Below are 19,811 nucleotides of genomic sequence, written 5' to 3'. Positions count from 1 at the left end.
TTAGCATATGGGTTTCTGTGAAGGGGTTTCATAAGCGGAACCCGTCCAATTTCAACTCCAATCCCTGACCTGGCCACACCCCCTTCCACCACCAATCAGCCAGCAAGCGTCAACAAATTGCGCTCCAATGAAAGCGAAAGTTCAGATTGAAGTCGGTTTTTTTCCAAAGTTCTGGTCTTACAGTTCCTGGTGATCTTTTGGATCAGCTGAGGAGTCTTCTCACGCTTTGCATGCCATAAATTTCACCGCCTTTCACTGTAAATCATTTGGCCGACTCAGTTGCGTGCATTTTTATGCCCATTCCGTTCCATTGCGTGCCATTTGCCATTTGATGTTTGCTGCAGCTTTAGTGTTTTTGCAATTATGTGTGCCAGTTTTCCCCCAAAGAAAACTCTTCCATACGATGCTCTGTTTCGCAAGGGGGCCAGGTTTCACATCGGATGCACAAAAGTACATAAAACCGAAAGCCAAATAGGCAAAAAAAAAAAAGCGAGAGCCAGGAAGAAGGAATCTATTCGAATGGCAAATACCTATTATATCTATTATCTACCTATTATCTATGCGGTTCAGGTGGGACCTTTTCGACGAGTGCATTGGCATGGCTTTCGAATTCGTTATACCGATTGAATATCAAATCGAACGACTTAACCTTCACTCCAGCAAGTTCGTGCCTTAAGTCTTTTGTTTTCGGAAACACAAACACAACACACAGTCGTACAAACTGAAAGTGAAATTTCGTTGTAGGTAATTTCGTTGGCTGCCTGCCTTTATGATTTTGGTAATTGTTGAAAAAGAAAGGCACTCACAATCGCATCACATCGCTGATAAGAAACGTGATTTAATTTTTAGCTACAAATTATGAAAAACATATGCCGTCCACCAGCGGCTTTTCACTTTTCAATGGCCTTGCCTGGGGGGCCTTGTCTCGTTTAATTTTATTTTTATTTTTTTTTTTCTTCACTCTTAGTTACCATCAGATCGACTGCAATCGCAGCATTGGGTTGCCCTGGTCATCTCATTCGGTTGCGGAAGAACAAAAACTCGTCTGGGAGTCGTCCGCTCATTTTGCGTTGTAATTTTGGAGGGTGAACTGCCCTTTCCAAAGCTGGTTATTTACGTCCTTTGAAGATGGTTGTATATTATTCGCTTTATTGTTATTCAAACTGATTTTGTTATAAGTATTCATTCATTTTAAGCAAAATCAATTTCAAGGGTATTTCAAAATGATTTGCGGTCAGTGACAAAGCTTAAAGCAATTTATAGAACTAATCTCTTTATGGATTAGTGCTGTTTATAAGAATTACATTTTTGAAGGTTTGCTTTACCCCTATAAAATGTTTCTAATACCCCCATAACTTAGTTTGAAATAGAAATTCCACGAATACCCAAATTTTAATCCATTTGGGTTTCTGATTACCCAAAACGCCCAACCCAAACATACACCTCTGAATCTTTATGGTGTGGCAGAGCATCCGAGTTTCAGTGCTCCAACAAATAGCACCTTGTTTTTTCCCGTGCTCTTTGGCTTTTCCTTCCTGCTATTGTGGCCCAGACAATGATGGAGCTGCACTTGGATGCTTGGCTGGTGGAGGAGGAGCTCGAAGTGGAGCCGAAACGGCAGTGATGATAGCGATCTGCTTTCGCTGCCCCTTAATCAGCCAGTCATCGGGAAAACGAGCAAGCTCACCGAAGTTGGGCTTATTTGCCTTTTGTTTGTTTAACTTTTGTTTCGGTGTTTATCATATACATAGTATTTTTGTTGGTTGCCGCCACAAGATTGACGCGAGAACAAGGTTTGTCGCTTAGGTCTTTTGTCGGCCAGCGTTTTGGAACTGCGATGCCGGATATGTTCTAATAAAGCCAACGCGGATTCAAGGCCTTAATGGGCCGGGCCAACAAGGTTGACCTCAGCACGCTTTTAATCGTAACAAAATATAATCGCATAGTTTCACACTGAATGGAGCGCTGATTTCTTGATAGATGTGCCCTAGATCATTACCAGACTTTGGTTTAGTAGACATAGAAGGAGCTGGATCCCACACTGGAATTAGATAGAGAGCTGTTTGCAGAAGTCGTACTTTTCTTTCGGCTGGCATGTGTTTTCCATATCTTGCGAATGGAACTCATGCCTAGATGTTTAATGATCCCTGACAGAAGCTTGGAGCGTGGCTTTTGGTTACTTTTCCTGGGGGATTCAGTTGGAGTCAGTGATTCCGGTGGCGTTAGGGGTTCAACTAGAGGGGGAATAAAGATGGGCTGTGGTGGCGGAAGGGGCAAAGGAGTGCGCTGTAAGCCACCTAGCACCATTTTCAGATTCTCCCTGAGGTTTTTGTACTGCTCCTCCTCATCAAACGGATTCCTTGGGCTGAGATGGGCTTTTGGATACCATAGTATCAGACTTGAAGATGATGTCTTGGGGACTTTATTCCTACGAAGACGCGGTGGTGGTCTTGGTGGTGGTGGCGGTGAAGGAGCTCGACGCTTGACAGGTCTGGTCCTTTGGATGTCCAGCACCAAACGGTCGGCACTGCTGGAAGCACTGTGGTGTAGACGCCATCTGGAAAGGATTCACTTAGATCATTTAACTCTTTATAAACTAGACACTCACCCCACCACAATCAATATCGCATTATAAACTGGCAATGCCAACAATCCGAGTATCAAGAGCCTCACCAGCGGACACGAGGATTGTTGGAGTTGCATAAGCCAGTCTATGGAGCAGCATCCAATGGACCCGTCCACCATTTTCTGACTTTCGTTAAGCATACTTAAGGTGGTCACATTCTCTGTCCAGGACAAGGAATTAGGCAGGATGTTGTGCATGGGCCAAAATAACACCTCCCAGCATAGAAACTTCATTTTATAATTCGTTTTCTATTACTACATTTGGAACAAGTAATATTATGTGTCTAGAAAACATATAAAAAATAATGACTTTGGATTCCAGGATGTGGTGTTTTAAACTTGAAACATATTTGAAAATTCTACAATAAGTTATTGTCAAATTAGACAAATTGAAAATCACTCCCTCTTGTGCTTCGCTTGATCCACATAGTAGTAGTCATCCCTGCCCTCCAGATAGTCCACATTTGACTCCGTTGAAACGGGAAGGTACTTGTAGCACTCACATTGTGGCAAAGCCATGGGCAGTAAGCCAGGGGGCACAAAGTTGCTCCCTCCAAAGGATGCTTCCGAATAATTCTTTAAAGATTTCAGACGACATCTTAAAAAGTGGGTGCAGCAGATGGCGGGCAGGAGTAGCAGGGAAAACAGTAATAGCCAAAACCAAATGGCATTCTACGGAATGAAGATAGAAAATAAATAAGCATATACATTTCTATAATAATAGATTTTCATGGGTTTTTTGATCACTTATACGCTACTAAAGTAAATATTGATTCACCATTAAGTTTATGCAAACTTGTTTGATTATTTGCTCAATCATAAGTGTGTGGCTATCGGGGAATCACCTCCTTACTTACCATTGGCTTAACAATCCGATTGCAGAGGTCGGCGTACTCCACCATGGCTGCATCCTCCTCTCGGGTGAGGGGCTCACAGCTGTCCATGTTCACTTTGGTGGGCCCGTCGACCATTCGAACGTAATCATTCAGGCCCGATTTCACTAATTTACTGATATTGCGGGCCACTCCATCGCTTAACTTTTTATTATCTCGCCGCAAGAAGTCGTCGCCCAGTTTAATCTTGTCCAGCAGATGTTGGAGGTACCTGGTGAAGCTACCGTAGCCACCTGAAAAGAGGCGATCCATTTGCTTCAGCCGATTTATCAATCGCTGGACAATCGTTTGCAAGGGTGCACCCAGGTGTTTTTGATAGGCTCGCAGATAAGTTGCCTGGTTTTTCAGAGCGACTCCCGGCTTCATCTTGATCGCCAGGCTTTCCAGTTTTCTGGTCAACACGTTCAAAGGACCTGGCTTGGGTTCTGGCACCAATTGGCGGCAAATGTGTCTTGTGTAGTCCTTTATGTCATATGCAGATATATTTCCGCTCAATAACTGTTTGGCAGCTTCCTCTGCCTCGGGATGAATATCTTTAAGTCCGTCGGGCCACTCAGTGTTCTCAATTTTCTCAAGTGACTTGGCAACGTCCTCCATCACATCATCGCGTAAACCATCCGGATTATAGATCTCCTTGAGACCCAGTACATTGTACAAGCTTTCGTTGCGAACACAGCTCTGCAGGATATCCGAGGTTCGCAACATGGGCATGGAGCGAAAGGTGGTTACGTTTTCTGGGAGAAACTCGTTGGGATTAATAGATTTGTTTTCCACCGGCTGTGGTGCTTTCCTTTTAATGATATGAAACTTTAGTTTAGTGCTTTGCGAAATGATAACCCATACTTAGAGCAAAATGCATGATACAGCAAAGCGCCGTGAAGCAGATAGAAGAGCACCAGGATGATTCCAATCGAGAACAGGATGAAAAGAACAACCAGGACAGCACAGAGCAGCCAACTGGCTACTTTCGGACTGGACAAAGCTATCAGAAGACCAAGGAGCAGAATAAGCGGCACCAGCATTAATAAAACAATGAAGGCCAACGTGTATCCGAACCACCAGGATCCGAGCTTCCTACGCAAGGCAGCGGCTGGTGTAGATCCAGATCCAGCATTTGACTTGACCACCACCGGCATATCCTTCTTCATCTCCTCAACCACGCGATGCAAGACTTTCAAGGATGCGCCGTACCTCTTGTTCAGCTCCTTGGCTAATGAGATTATCGGACTAAAATGTTGTGAGCAGTCTTCAAAGGTTCTTAACTTACCTCCTTTGTTCAGGTCCTCCTTGATGGAGTCTAATACGCCACTCATGCGATCTTTCATCACCCTGGAAACCTGTCGCAATTGCTTAACTGCTAGAATTGGATAACTGACAAACTTGCTGTCTATTACTTCCTGAACAGATGCAAGCAGTGATTCAAAGTCTGGTAGCTTAAGGGTGGTGGTATATTAAAGTTTTGCTTCTGAAATGCATAAACTGATCCTCTTACACTATCGTAATGCAAACAGCCCATGTCGAGCATCATGATCTCATTCGCACGGTAGAAGTCTTGGCACTCCCTTTGCTTGCATTGGAATGTTAGCAACACCATGAGATCGCGTTTCACGCCACGTAACGCTATTTAGGATTATCAATTAAATAACCAGTTATTAAAGGAATCAAAATCCTCACCATCCCGAAACTGAGTGGCCAAACGTCGCGCATTGAGCAACTCATTCTGGATCCTTTGCACAACTGGCGTGATCCTTGGCATATTGTGCAACACCACACTCAGCCGCTCAATGGCTTTGGCAAGGACTTCCGGCTCCCTATTGGGATTGCTAATAGTTGGTTCGCGGTTGAGAGCACTCTGGATCCTTTTTACTATCCGATCGTAGTTGATGATGTGCTGCTGATGCATACGATCAGATGCTCTTTGGTATATGTAGTCCTCGTTTGATTTGCTGGAGTTACCGGCATGACAACCGATCGCTTTGAGGTGCTTCAAGTTTTTATGCAGCTGAGTGGCCGCCAATATGGCAAAAATTAGAAATAAACTGCGAATAAATCCATAATCCCACTAGGCTGCAACTTTCCTTATATACTCACAGCATCAGCAATGCCAAAAGGGCCAATAGAATGCCACAGCAGTAGCGCATGCCTTTACTGGACCTCTGGGTGTTCTTACAGCGCGCACAGCAGAGGGCATAGAAGAGCCTAATGGGAATCAGTTCGCTGACTATAATCTCTCCAAAAATGAAGCAGCTCTCACCCAAAGATGGGCATCAGCAGAAAGAGAAGAACCAGTAGAAGAACTAATATCTTCAGGCCCGTCTGCGATGCCAAATACTCCCGCCAGTCGTCATCCTTTACCTTGTATCCAATGTCATTGCCATCCTGGGATATATATCCGTGGGGAACATTCTCCGAGTCTGAGACCACGAATCCAGTAAAAACATGGGGTAAATATGTGATTGGACGCCAAGAGTCCGCATCCCCATCGTTCTGATTATCGTTCGATCTGCTTTCTGGTTCAACATACCTATTTTGTATACTAAACTTCCTCATAGAAGAGGAAGTCTGGGACTTAACTATATAAAGCTGAAGGGCTACAATCCAAAAAGGGGAATACCATAGCTGCCACAGGAACACTTTTAGTTTCATTCTTTTCAACTAGATTGTTTATCGACAGGATTGATTGTGAAATTCAAGATTGCTTCGGTAAAAACAACTAGTACAGTCGTTCTGACTAAGAACACTCATTAAAAAAACAATTAGTTTTGATACTCGCTTATTCGTACATAAAACCACTTGAAGTTTATTGACAAAATTTTGCAAACGACAGAGACAACCATCAACGGAGCTCGATGATTGACTGGCAACTGGGTTTCTTGTGTTTTTTGTATTTTCCGGGATCTTATTCGATAATCTTTACTTGCGCTGGGCAATATTGATACATGGTTACTTGACTTAAGCGGAAATCATTTAATGTACGTCAAATGTAAAATACAACATACATCTTAATTGTATAATAATACTAAAAATTATGTAATTGTGTTATCCATCCAATATGCTCGCATGTCTGTATATTTTTGTATGTATGGTGTTTATAGGTTTTGTGGAAACTTACAGCTTGCCCTTAGGTTCTAGACATTACAATTGGGAACGTTTAAATGCTTAGGGGTGTTTGTTTGTTTTGCTGTTGTTTTGGTTTTCTCTTACTAAACTATGACAACGTGTTAAAATACGTGTTACATTCAAGTATTTGTATTCTCGAATCTGTAGCTGAATAGAGGGTTTTATTTGATTGGTTGATCAGTGTCCGAATGCACAAATTGTCGGTTTTAAGGAAGAGTGTAGTATTGTGTATTGTTTCTAAAATAAATACATTAAATGCATTGAATAACTTCCAACTCTGTGTTCTGCTCTTTTCTAAATTAAAATGGCAGTTTTGGTATTGATCATATTTTCTTTACCGCGATTTTGATTTCCGGGAAGTTTACAGATTCCATAAAGTTTTTGATCGGTTAATATTTACGTAGTTGCTTGCTAGGTATTGATTTGTTTTATTTTCATTTTCATTATCATCTTCATTATCATTTTCATTTTGTTTTCGTTTTTGGGTATGTCTCGCCTGCTCTGAGTGTGTGCATAATAAAATTATGAGATTCCTTAAAGCTTCTGCGGCCGTGCGACCCGGCGAATGGCCAACTTCTTCAAGGGACTCATCAGATCCGACGCCTGCCGCTCGACCCTCTGGCCCAGAGTCTCCGGACCCCGGACTCCATAGTTCACTAAATGCTCCCGGCTGGGACAATCCCAGCCTGATTCGTCCGCTACATATCATCATATCGTATCGTGCTCGTCTTTTGGCAACATTTTTTAAAGTAACTATAAATGGGTGTTTGAGAATTTTCGCATTTGCTTTCTTGCTTCGGCCCGCACTTAAATATTTAACTATGCGTTCGTTATTCTCCAGCTTCCAGGTCAATGGCTGATCTCCTGGCCGGGCCAAAGTGATAACACACGTGATGCTACGATACTACTTAATTAAAATTATATAATTTCAGTTATTTTCGTTTAGGCCTTTAACTAAAAGTACAGTCTCAGTAGGGGGTATACATGTATGGGCGTGGGGCGTGAGGGTTCAAAATAAAATCATCCATGTTGCCACCTCTAGAACAAACCGCCTCCGTGCGTCTAATCCTGCTCGGAGGCACCCGGATAGTAGTAGGGCGGCGGACGCTCGTACTCCGAGGATGGCGGCGCAGCTGGGGGATTGTGGTATCGTGGTGGCTCGTGGTCCCAGTGCCTGTGGATTGCAATTAAATCGAATTAGTCCATGGGAAATATGCAGGGCGTATTAAATATTTATAGTGCGACCACTCACGCACAACACAGAAACAGAAACTGTAACAGGAACAGAAACAGAAACACAGAAGGCCGCAGTAGCTGCGATTAATCAGATTAGTTGGTCAACATAGATCGAAACCCGATATGGAGTTAGTGGCACTTGGTCATGAGAAAGCGGGCATTTACCAGCAGGAGGCCAGGCCACTGGGAGGATAAGCTTTGAGTAATGAGCTGTCTGGGCTTGTCTGTTAAGAGATTGTGTCCAGAAGTGTCTTTAACTTTGGAGCAGCAATGTTCGCAAGCTCATCCAATAAGCAGTACAAATTTAATACATAAACATTTAATAGTTCGCCGACTTAAGACTGCTTTTTTACAGAAGAGAAATAAACGTTTTGGAAAATTAAAATATTTAACAAAGCGCAAATGTTCTTTTACAACATTCAGCAAAATTGAACAAATTGAAATTAAATTGGAAATAAAGAGTTCAGATTGCAGAGAAAAACAGAGGGAACTAAGCAAATTTTTGGTAGGGGGTTTTTTCCAGTCTTTTCACAAACAGTCGGAAATGTATTCGAATCGAGGCTGTCGGGGAAGCACACCGATCGAGTCTTTCAAAAGGCACTTTACCGAGCAGAAACCAAAACCGCTTAGCATTCGGGCCATGCCTAAAAGAAACCATCTGCCGCCAATGCCTTTGGCCGAGTGCCATTGGTCACACCTTTAGCGCTAAATTAAACAAAATTAAAAATTAGCGTTATAGCGATTTAGCAGCGGTCTAAACGATCAAGGGAAACTGGATATCGATGCGGTCAAGCTAATTAATTCTCAATACAAGGCAGCTGCAAGGCATTCACTATGGTAAGATTCTATGGGGCGATTTGCTAAAAAGCCTTTCGTAATAATCAAATATTTCTTACAATACATTTTACTTAAGAAAGATAATTTCACCAATTATAATGATAAGAAAGTCTTTTAGTTAGAGCAAAAAAGCAGGAGAAGGATTCGCTGGGTGGTGGAGTGCACTTACGTTGGCGCCATGTCGTTGTAACGCATGCTGCTGCTGCCAGGAGCTCCATCGCCTCCGCCGCCACCACGATCGCCGCCAGAGCGGTTGCCCCGCGAGACGCTGGGCGAGGCGTCCTCAAAGTAATCCTGCTGCTCCCGTCGCCGCTCGTAGGCCTTGCGACGCTTCTTGGGAACGCTGGAAAAGGAGATGCAATGGGAGAGTGGGACACAGGATTAGCGAAAGTGCTAGCCAGCAAAGAGAGAGAGGTGACAGGATGATCGCTTACTTAGCCAATGGTACATGTTCACGATCACGTTCGCTATAAGCATCGTACAGATAGTCGCTTCTGTGGGCGGGATGATGCGGGGTTAGCGGTGAAATGAGAAGAATGTGGACGGCTTAGTTATGGTGCAAACGCTGAATTTTTTTTTTTGTCGGTACATGCATACATTTATAAAACAAATGCTGAAAGTTAATTAGATAAAATGGAGTCCAACCCAAGGTGTTAGTCTGTCTTGCGTTTGCTGGCGGAGAGATCGCGATCTGATTGCTTTAAGGCCACCTCAATCACATCCCAGGCAACAGCACCTGCTTCATCAGCTTGAATTACTTCCTCACCACCGCCACCGCGGGTGTTTGCGCCCGCGGGGCAGGCGCAATAAGTCTGCTGTCCGCCGGAGCAGGCAACTACAGGCGGTGGCACATACGGAGCACCCGTGCAAATGGGACAGCTTTGGGTTAGGCGGTTTAGCGGGGATGCCTGAAAGCTAATGGTAGTGCAAGGAAGTCAACTCACCCGCCCTCGACCACTCCAGCGGCTCCTACGGTGGCCAGATAAGGGTAGATCTTCTTGTAGAGGCACATCAGGCGGTGGGCCACGAACAGGATGGGCAGGAAGAGCAGGGCGCAAAGCAGTATGCCTACCCAGAATCCATTCTGCAAAAAGAGTTGAAATTAAATGTTGAACCTTTTCATTTTAAAGAACTAATAACTCACAATGGGATCCACGATACGGTGGCAAATCAAGTCGACGCCACGATAATAAATGTACGACAGGGGTGCACAGTGGCCCACACTTTCGTTGGCCTCCTTTATAATCATATCGATGTAGTCGTCTATCATCTGGTCAATGGACTGCGTCAAATTGCTTCCTAGTGTATTGATATAGTCCTTGCCGCGCTTTTGGATAAACTGTTCAGAGTTTATGGCAGTGGCAGTGAGAATTTTGATTGTATTGGTAAAGTCATTGTTTTCGTACGAAATGAGCTCGTCAATCTTCTTTAGATTGGCCTTCATCTTTTCCACGAGGCTCGTAAGTTTCGGTACAAAATTGCGATAGAAGGCTTTGGTGTTGAGGCCCTCATTCCAGAATGACACCTTGGCCCAGCCGTATGCAGGGTATTCCAGATCGTTGGACAACTTGTACAGCTGCTCGGACAGGGCGTTCAGGTTCATGGGCGTGAACTGGGTGCACAGACTAGGTAAGTACAGGGAGCTATGGTACTTCGCAAGCTTGCTGTCGCGCGCAGCGTTTAGCTCGTCACGTTCTTCCTGCGTCAGAAGTACCACGGTGGACAGATCCTCGTCGAAGACCTTGATCGAATCTGTATTTTCCTGTGCGTGTGTCATCACTTTTATGCGCGTCAGATCGTTGATATCATATATTTTATGCTGACGCATCATATCGAAAATGGTCTGATTGGCGCGGCAAGCCTTTATCGCACTTGACATTTTTAGTGGTTGCATCATCTCCTTGGTAGATTCAGATGCCGGCAAGAAATGATTCAGATCTATGGACGCGTCCAGTTGCCTGAATATCGTGTTGTTCTCCTGATCCCTCAGTGGTGCACAGGCACCCTGGTACGTTACCATGCCCAGCATAAAGTAGAAAAGTCCAACCAGTGCGATGATGGAGAAAACACAGAATATCAGCAGAATGGCTCTAAAATAAGTAAGTGTAATAAATAAGACAGCAGGACAGAATAAGGTTTAAGCTACTCACAGAAGCAGGCAGGTGGCACCAGTGGACTTGCTGCAGCATTCATCACCATATCCAGTTCGTCGTCGCCCAAAGCAGCCGCACAGTAGAGCAAAGATCAGTATAAAAAGTACCTAAATGAAAATCCGATAGTTAAGGTTTTTTGGTTGAAATTCTGAAGGTTCGCCTTACCAGAAGAATGAGCAAGCACACAATTAGGCTGACTACGTTCCTATCGTGCCCATACCGATCGTAGACATCCTCAAATGACTTGGTCGAGTGCAGAGTTTTTATATGTATATCACTTAGTACTCCCTCGACAATGTTGCGCACATTAGTCGCCTGTTCTCGGAAGATCGTTCTGCCCTTCGTTAAATCCCGCATCATGGGAGGCACCACAAAGGACAGTTGCGTCTTCACCTTGTCGCTAACCTTCTTCAGACGCTCGAGTCCACGTTGAGGTATAGCGTAATACTTGTTTGCAACTATAGTCTCCATTCCCTCTACAAATTCTTTGGTGTTCGGGAGCTGAAAGACGTTTGGGTTATTATTTATATTCGTACAAATTGAATTCCAAACATACATTGTCGAAGTGCAAGCACTGCGAGGAATCAATGTGCTCGATATTGCTGCTAATCAGGAACTTCTGGCACATCTGCAGTTGACAGAGATTGGCCACTGCAAAGTTGACATCTCGTTTAATGCCGCGGACGCCTGAAGTTGAATAAATAGTTTTGTTATTATACTGCGGCCTTTTTGAGTATTTGACATTTCCTTACCATCTCTTAACTGCGAGCCATAGAAGCGCAGATCCTTCTCCATCTTCTCGACTTGTCTCATCAGCTCCAGAGCCTCGGGCATATTCTCTAATACTCGTTCCATTTCTGCCAGGGAATTACTCTCCGAAGTGTCGGAGAGATCCAAAAATATGTGACGATGGGCATCTAAGAAAAGCCACATATGTTAAATGGATAATCAAAAGAGTGCAATCCATCAGTCTAATTACGGGTTAATTGATCCAGCACATGAGTCTCCATCTCCTCGTAGTTGTTCATCATCAGATGGTATACGTGATCGGAAACATCCTTCAAATAAGTGCAAGTGTCCTCGCTGCCGCGCTTCATTGTCTCGGAAGTCTCGGCAAAGCCGCTGTCAATCATTTTGTTGGTCACAAAGGCGATAATGATGCCAAAGCTAAAGAAGAAAGATAATTGCAAATAAGGCTTCTCTTGGTTAAGTGCCTCCACTTACATCAGTCCGATGATGAGGATCAACAGACAGATGCCACAGCAGAAGCGCCGCTGAGCGTCTTGTTTACTGGTACATGGAGGACATCCCTGTCGACATCGTCGGCAGCAACAGAAACAGCAATAGCAAACGCTGTAGAGTATAAATATTGGTTATCTATGTTAGCTATGTTACTATGATCTTAACACTCACGCAATGAACGGTATGATAATAATGAGCAACACGAGAATAAAAACCCAGATGAGAGCCAGCCAATAATGAGCCAGTAGATCCCGCCAGTCGTTCTCCTCCACCTTAGGACCCAGGCTCAAAGTGTCCGAATTCTTGACCACAATGTAACCTGCAATATTGAGAAAAGTAATTACTCTATTTTGTAACCATCAAATGTGCGCTTTACTCACCCTCCGGTATGGGTTCCTCCCTATAAAGAATCTTGTCATATAGAAAGTGTGTAAAATTGAAAATTGGATTCATGGCCGACGTGGGTGGAGGTGGTGCCTTGGAGTAGTTGGTCGTCGGTCGGTATGCGGTGTACTCGACTGGTGGCCAATGGGGCTGACCAAGCTGTTCGTGCGTGGTGCCATGGCCCACATATCCCTTGCGCCAGCTCCCGGGAGCATCATTATCCTGGGCGGTTGTGGGCCTGATAAGCGTGGCCAATGCGAAGCCGAATATGGCTACACTTAATCCACATATGGCCAGGTAGGCTATCTGTCGCCTACGTCGCTGTCGTCGCTTCCGGGATCGAAGGGACTTCGACTTGACCGCGGCCAGAGGCTCCACTGTGGCAGCTACTTCACCCATGGCCGGCTGCTTTTCGTAGGACTTCCTGTTGCGGAGAAGCTTCCTCAAACTGATTAACGTGCTGAGCTGCTGCTCTTAATCGTGTTCTCTTCGGTGTAGTAGCCCACACCCATTTCACACGTCAGTGGCCTGCAATCAGAAAAATGGAATACAGGATTAATCAAGGAATTTAGTTTTAGTGTCTGCCACTAAATATATGATGATCTCAGCCCTAAGATATATCTTCTATGTGTATCTTCACCGACACCTATCAAATTAATCTTTAATCTAAATTCCTTCCGTTTTTAAATGGAAATAGGTGAGACAAAGAAAATGCTAAATGAATTGGACTATTCGAGGACAGAACAGAGCTCACACCCTAATGCGGCAGTAGCATGTCCTCGTCCAATAAGAAATGCTTGGCCGGGGCAATAAAATATATTTGTTTCTTGGTGTGTCCAGGCAAATGGGGCATAATCCCAATCCAGGCATCGGATAGGATTGGTTCCACATCGCAATGCGCACACAAGCACACACCCAAAGGCAATCTTACATCCACTTGACATCAATTAAGGTCAATAAAAGCCGAGAAGATGACAATGGGTTGAGGCATTTGCTGCCCGAGAATGCAAACCACTGTCGATACAAAGGACTGAGCTTCGGCTTGGGCTTTGGCACATTGCCCACAATTGGCAGGTGTTATCTCTCCGTCGGGGAGGTGAAAGTCCCTTTGGCGTCGGTTGAATGCACTTGTCCGTAGATCATGAGTCACCAGCTATGCTCGGAAGCATGGCGTGCATGTGTCGCCCTTGCATAATTACCCAAATATCAAATTACTAGCTTAGAGAAATATTCCAAATAGGCAAAGCATTTGCAATTGCAAGCAAAAAACATATATTTTAAAAGCAAAATATAAAAACAAAACAAAAAATGTACATGCCCCGAGTGAGGCTCGAACTCACGACCTTAAGATTATGAGACTTACGCGCTGCCAACTGCGCCATCGAGGCATGAACACGTTGCCGGCAAAAAGCAAGCTTGTGCCAAAGGTTCTTGTGTGTGCGAGTCCTAACCGCATAAATAAATATTCCTACCTATGTTATGCAGGTACTTACATATGTATGTACATATAAACGAAATTATGTGTCTGCGACCTGTTTGTTTAAAATAATCAGATAAGGAACTTTGCGGTCTATTCTTATCGATGTCAAATCAGAAGCGTTATCTTGTTGACGCCACTCGAAATGCTGTTTAATGTGTAAATCACATTAAAAAGAGACACATTTGATTTTTCAAGCACTGTAAATCAATCATTATTTGATGTCAATAATGTCACTATTAAATGTGCACTTTAAATGTACTTGCATTAAAATGGTATCATAATGGGAAATGTTAAAATATTGTATTACTCCGATTTTAGTCCGATTTACACCATTTACATTATGGAACAACAAATTGCTCTTTTGAGTATACATATTTGAATATATAATATACGAGTGCACAGCATTGGTTGCAAATGGCACTTTCAATTTGCTTTTAATGTGGTTGTCACTAAGATGATTCTCGGAATTGCATTTTCCTTCTTTTATTTTATACCAGCAATTTGCTGATGGAGCCTTGGGTTTTTCCGAGCGCACTGCCTACTCACTATCAACGTTGCTCACATTTCCAGCATAGATCCAAGAATACGAATGAGTGTGCTCATTTGATACCCGCCACTGGCAACTGTAAATTTATGGCCATCGAGGCGAGCAACAAGCAGCAGTTACATACACTCATCGACTGTCTTTGCACCACAACACAACAGCCATAGACAAAGAAATCGAAAAGTTTATTGAACTCTGTGGGCGAGTGGACAAGGGCTCGACGGCTCGACGGCTTTCCAAGGCATTATGCTTTATAGCCTAGCCCTTGCGCCCTGGCCCCGTCGTGCCCCCAAAAGAGCACAGAATGTAGTGTCGCAACACTATACGTATTTATATATAACACTAAACACATTCGGAGCACTGCAATGCCGCCTGCTTATCTCGAGGTTGCCCCTCTTTCGCTTTATGCCCTGCTTACTTTCCGGAAAGAGCTGGATTACCAGACGTGTTGATGGCTGTGTAAAAATAGACGTTTGCTGCGAACTGCACCTGCTGACAGGGCTTATTGGCTGTCCCAAACAAGCGGACGACGAGTGTTTGGTGTCAATTGCGTATACGCCGCGTTGTCTGGCTGGGAGCGAACTAAAGACGCTGGAAAACCGATGCTCCATTTGCTGCTATGCTGCGTTGCCACCGCTACTGTGCAGAAAATTCTCTATACCCCCATGATGGGGCAGCCTTTGAACGGCCTTGACACGCGCTACGCTGCGGGCAGCGAAACAGAAGCTGCTCCTGCCCAAAGTTTGCTGCCGTTCCCATACTGTAAACTCACTTGGAAGTGAACGTCGCAGGACAATAATCGCAGATACTGGATACCAAGCATAGCATAGCCAGAGGTCGCGTCTCCTCAGCGAATTAGGGACAACAAAACAATTTGCAGCCTCGGCTTTGCTGTAGGACATCATGGCCATCAGGAACATGCGCAGTACGTGGCTGCAAGGATGCTGCACTCCCTCGAACAGTGGGCGGAACAGGCAAACGCTCGGCAAGGCCACACGCAAAATGCCCTTAATTCCGGTCAGAGTTCAGTTTTACACAGTGGAAAAGGCGAATAATAAACCACACTTAATAGTATCAGTATAAACAAATATCTCCCACAGCTTTATAAAATATACTCCCAAAAAGGTTTGCCAACTGTTTTAAGTAAATACGATAGCATTTATATTCGCTTATGTCTAAACATTTGTTTTTAAGGCAGTTTTTGTATATAAACGAACACATGGAAGAAATTATAGAAACACCTTCTAAATAATTGCTATATTGTAAATTTCCCACAAAATCATTTAATAGACAGACCAAACTCAAAACTTTCCGGATAATAAAAATCTTGCTATGGCATTTAGAAAAGTAAACAACTACAACAAGCTACCAATAACATTTTTATTATTATTTGGAAAATTGCTAGAACGCCATAGCGAAGTATTGGCAGTAATCAGGTAATAATATGTAAACAATTCTGGGAATTTGAGAATCAAATCTTTTAATTTGCCAACACCACGAGTCGTAAAGTGGTTTTTGAATTATCTAGACTTTTGAAAGTAACCAGATTCAGACACAGCTCTAATAAACTTGCTAGGTTAATCAACTTTACTGTCTATTTACAAATAACAATACCACCAGAGCGATAAACGCCATACAATTCGCAATCTGTTAATTTGAAGAACAAACTTCGCCACAGAATGAATCGAAATAAACTAGATTATTCATGCATTAACGAGCTGTTACGAATGCAATATTCCCATTGTCGTCAGTAGGTATCTTTCGTATCGTATCGTAATACAATTTCCCTTTTAGATAATATGAGTCAACAGCTCGCAACAAAGGCAACAGTCCATTTCTTGCAATTGAATGGCTTTGCCTGTTCCAAACCAGCTGATTGAATCCAACTGGTTTTTGCGCCAACAAGAGAAAGTTGACAAAGTTAAACAAACTTATTTGGCGATACCCGTATTGGGTCACAGGCACGGACCCATAGAACGGGTGGCCACTGTATCTGCGGAAACACCAAGTGCAAGGTACTTCAAAATCTGCTGGCGGCTAAGTCAGCAAAAAGTGGAATTCGAACACGATAAACTTAATGACGGCACCTGAGCGTCGTTTGCTTATGGCTTGTATAAACAAAAGAATTAAATACAAAGTGAAGGTTGCATTAATAACAACAATTTCCTCATCCATACAGAGCCACAATCAATGCCAGTCCCGAAGAAAAATGGCTGAGTGGTACATAAATATTTGAAAGAATTCCCATGAACGTAAATTATTTGCAGTTATTATTGCAATGTGTACTAGAATAAATAGGTTTTGTAATGACCAAGACAGCAATGACCTTTGCTGATAACTTGGAATAATAAATGCCTTACCATTTGCCAAATTAAAAACATTTCCTAGTAATGTTATAGTTAAACATATTCCTGCAATTATCAACTAATGCCGTTCTTAAGAACTCAGATAGTTCTATGAAATGGCTGCAATTAAGATGCTTTATATATAGACCATGTGAAGGAAATGCCAGCAATGAACTTTACTAATTTACGAGACCGGAAAGAGTCAGAATCTGAGATAACGAACGATGGCACAATGACCGCGAGACATCTTCAAATTCCAAGTGGGCTATGTGTGATTAATCAGTTTATAAATATAAACTTTTCCCCAGAAAAGTGCAGCCAACTTTTCGACCGAATTAAGAGCACACACACTTTGCAGCATCTACATCTTTTCAATTCAAACCGCCTCCGCCAAGTGACATCCACATCGAATTTGGAACAGCCGGCGGAGAAGTGGAGGTGGAGGTGGAGTCCATGGACGGCGGTTCGAGGCGAAAGATATCGCAAAAGAACAGGTTGCCCTGCCGATGTAGTGAAGTCGTGCCAAAGCAAAAACTCGTTTCTCGTCACTGACTCACTCTCCAATAAAAAAGCGCAGAAAAATGGGCTAATCACACAAGCAGATACAAAGTAAACTTCTTTAGATGAAAACTGAACGAATCCAAACAAAGGAAGTCGGAGAAAAAGGGGCGGAAATGAACTGAAGAGTTACAAAAAAAAAAAAAGGTGCAGACGATCGAGAAGTAGTTCGCTTCACTTATAGGAAGAAACGGAAGCCATGTACACTGACAGAAACTGACAGATGCTTACGTGCCCAAAGATGCATTATATCATCTCGATTCTCGGACGTTGAGTCAGCTTATTTACTTAACGAATCTGATACGAAGGTTGGCTTATCCAATCGCTTATCATATTGCAAACCTCTGATGAACTTGGTTCCATTTTTCGTTTGTTTTCAGCTTTCGAAGGCAGACCAGCGTCATAAGTTCTTCATTTGCGTTTTGAGTATTTGATTAATGATTGCAAACTCTGGGCTAATCTCTAAATTTGCTTATAGATAAATATTGCTGTGTTTGTTACTGGCTTCTTATTATGTTAATACTTTTAGCTTGAATGTAGCATTCTACATAACTTGTTTATTAGTCCTATTTGAGCAAGTGGCTTCATATTTAATTATTTATAACCAGACTTGTTATCATATTTGCATTTGAATATTTTTGGAATTTGTGAAATGTCATGCAAACCGCTTAGTCGGTTTTGCTTTAAATGTTTTTTCTAGCTTTAATCCTATCATAACTACAATCGCTTGGTGTTGAAAGTCATGTGGCCCTTTATTTATTTTGACTGTGTTATCTCGGTTCTAATTTGGGCTTATATTTTGAATGAAATCAACAAATGCTTTCGCTTTTTCTAAAATGTGGAGCCTATTATTTATATTTTTATCGTAATCCCATGGAAAATTGCCTATTCAAGCGAAATCTATAATGTGGGGCTCTTTTTTAGAGTCTGCTTCCGAGTTCTGCAAAGTGTGTGGCTGGGAAATAGAATAGAACCCGTAACTCTATAAATACACGGATTCCGCTCGGCTGGGTGTCGTTTCCACCACACGCACTTGTATCTTGTATCTCAGGTCAGGGATGTGTGGCACATATATTTATGTACACATGGTGTATATATGTACATCTGCGGGAGTTCCTTTTTTGAGTGTTTTGTTGGGATGAAGCAATTAGTGCAGTGCCGCGTATTAATTATGCACACCACCAGGTGGGAATTCCGGGCGAGAAGGGTGGGTGAAGCATTAAATTTGGAGACAGGAAGGGCGCTATAGCCACTAATTCGACACCGCAAATTGAATAACTCGCTTCGCGGGCTGGGTAAATTGAAATAAACAGAATAAATGAGCCGACGGACACTCACCAACATCGACAACCGCCGCCTAAGCCAATTAAGCTGGCTGTTGGACTCGTCGGGCTTGTGAAAGATGATGCTGATGCGACGCGGCGTCCAAATCCAATTAGCCGTAGGATCCAGCGATCGGTCGCAGTTACAGACTTCCAGACCCAGGCTCAGGCTCGTATCCCCCCAACAGATGCTGGGAACAGATGAAGGGAAGCGGAGGATTATGTCGCCGGACTTTCAATAAAACACCCAATTTGGACAGCTAAGAGTGCAATTTGTTCAACTTATAAAAATGCAATGCGACCGGACCGAGTAACGTTGTCTTGAGCTTAACAAAACTAAAGGTTGTTCGTGTTTTCGTGTTAAATCGTGTAAAATTCCAATCGAATTTGGGTTAATATTAACAGATAAATCAAAACCGATGGGAAAGTTCGTTGTACAAAGAAGAAGAAAAAACAACAAAATTAAGGTCGCTGGCGCAACGAGGATTTCCCACTTTCCCAGCTTCCAGTGGCCCTTTTGGCCCAATTGGAGTTTTTCGTTACACGGCAAACATGGATATTTTATAATCCGAAGTTAATCTCTTTAAGCAATTTTAAATGGAGCACATTTGTTCTACATTTGTATATATATATACATATATAGTTGGCGTTGTTTTTGTATGTATCACAGCACTGCACCGCCCTTTCGAAACATTCTGCTCTTTGTTTGCCAGTTACACCTGGCGTTTGTTGTGATTTTCACTCGCTTTTCATATTTTCCCGTGGCAGTAGGCGTGGCCAATCGGGTTTCAGTCACGCGAAGGCACGCTCCATTCAGACTAGATCCGCCCCGGATGTTCACCTTTTTTATTCCAAATTTATCCGATCGAAAAACTTCGCATTTCAAAGAGTTCTGGACCAGTGTGACCGTGCGCGGAGCTCGTGAATACCCGTTCGTGGCTTAGAAAAATGCGCTAAAATATAACGAAAATTAATACTAAATGCATTCCGGAAAAAAAAGTCGCAGCCCTGGAAAAATATCTAAAGAAACCGTTAACGGGAGACGCAAATCATAACCGGAAATTATTTTAAA

General features: G+C 43.1%; 3 protein-coding genes, 1 long non-coding RNA gene and 1 other non-coding gene across 11 annotated transcripts; 1 reads left to right on the top strand and 4 right to left on the bottom strand.

Moving 5' to 3' along the window:
- Nucleotides 1–1,870: 1,870 nt before the first annotated feature.
- LOC120321587 lies at nucleotides 1,871–2,965 on the bottom strand. The gene is made up of 2 exons (XM_039374666.2): nucleotides 2,609–2,965; nucleotides 1,871–2,557 (listed from the first exon to the last, which is right to left on the bottom strand). The coding sequence occupies exons 1-2, from the start codon at nucleotides 2,857–2,859 to the stop codon at nucleotides 2,011–2,013; spliced, it is 798 nt and encodes a 265-aa protein (XP_039230600.1). The 5' UTR covers nucleotides 2,860–2,965; the 3' UTR covers nucleotides 1,871–2,010.
- LOC6533429 (prominin-like protein) lies at nucleotides 2,867–6,164 on the bottom strand. 3 transcript variants are annotated; one of them, XM_002094110.4, is made up of 8 exons: nucleotides 5,773–6,164; nucleotides 5,610–5,717; nucleotides 5,193–5,557; nucleotides 5,011–5,138; nucleotides 4,786–4,951; nucleotides 4,362–4,728; nucleotides 3,483–4,308; nucleotides 2,867–3,297 (listed from the first exon to the last, which is right to left on the bottom strand). In XM_002094110.4, the coding sequence occupies exons 1-8, from the start codon at nucleotides 6,162–6,164 to the stop codon at nucleotides 3,022–3,024; spliced, it is 2,628 nt and encodes an 875-aa protein (XP_002094146.3). In that variant the 3' UTR covers nucleotides 2,867–3,021. The 3 variants fall into 3 exon arrangements, with proteins under 3 accessions (XP_002094146.3, XP_039230593.1, XP_039230594.1); XM_039374659.1 differs by having other exon boundaries at nucleotides 5,193–5,520; nucleotides 5,610–5,909; XM_039374660.1 differs by lacking the exons at nucleotides 5,193–5,557; nucleotides 5,610–5,717; nucleotides 5,773–6,164 and having other exon boundaries at nucleotides 4,786–4,944; nucleotides 5,011–5,131.
- Nucleotides 6,165–6,278: 114 nt separating this feature from the next.
- LOC6533428 (prominin-like protein) lies at nucleotides 6,279–19,673 on the bottom strand. 5 transcript variants are annotated; one of them, XM_015194531.3, is made up of 15 exons: nucleotides 19,581–19,673; nucleotides 18,756–18,930; nucleotides 12,487–13,018; nucleotides 12,278–12,425; nucleotides 12,089–12,217; nucleotides 11,844–12,031; nucleotides 11,617–11,781; nucleotides 11,421–11,551; nucleotides 11,030–11,365; nucleotides 10,862–10,971; nucleotides 9,856–10,801; nucleotides 9,656–9,795; nucleotides 9,146–9,205; nucleotides 8,881–9,054; nucleotides 6,279–7,812 (listed from the first exon to the last, which is right to left on the bottom strand). In XM_015194531.3, exons 3-15 carry the CDS (start codon nucleotides 12,887–12,889, stop codon nucleotides 7,701–7,703), a joined length of 3,042 nt encoding a protein of 1,013 aa, XP_015050017.1. In that variant the 5' UTR covers nucleotides 12,890–13,018; nucleotides 18,756–18,930; nucleotides 19,581–19,673; the 3' UTR covers nucleotides 6,279–7,700. The 5 variants fall into 5 exon arrangements, with proteins under 5 accessions (XP_015050017.1, XP_015050016.1, XP_039230592.1 ...); XM_015194530.3 differs by lacking the exon at nucleotides 9,146–9,205; XM_039374658.2 differs by lacking the exon at nucleotides 19,581–19,673 and having other exon boundaries at nucleotides 18,756–19,203.
- Nucleotides 13,806–13,878, bottom strand: Trnam-cau. Its single transcript has one exon. It is a non-coding gene; the product is annotated as a tRNA-Met (tRNA).
- LOC120321588 lies at nucleotides 15,182–16,892 on the top strand. The gene is made up of 2 exons (XR_005561292.1): nucleotides 15,182–16,625; nucleotides 16,694–16,892. It is a non-coding gene; the product is annotated as an uncharacterized LOC120321588 (long non-coding RNA).
- Nucleotides 19,674–19,811: the final 138 nt, after the last annotated feature.

Source organism: Drosophila yakuba, chromosome 3L (genome assembly GCF_016746365.2).
Source record: "Drosophila yakuba strain Tai18E2 chromosome 3L, Prin_Dyak_Tai18E2_2.1, whole genome shotgun sequence".
Taxonomy (NCBI): Eukaryota; Metazoa; Arthropoda; class Insecta; order Diptera; family Drosophilidae; genus Drosophila; species Drosophila yakuba.
Note: the sequence above shows the minus strand (reverse complement) of the source record. Positions and strands in the feature narration are given on the sequence as shown.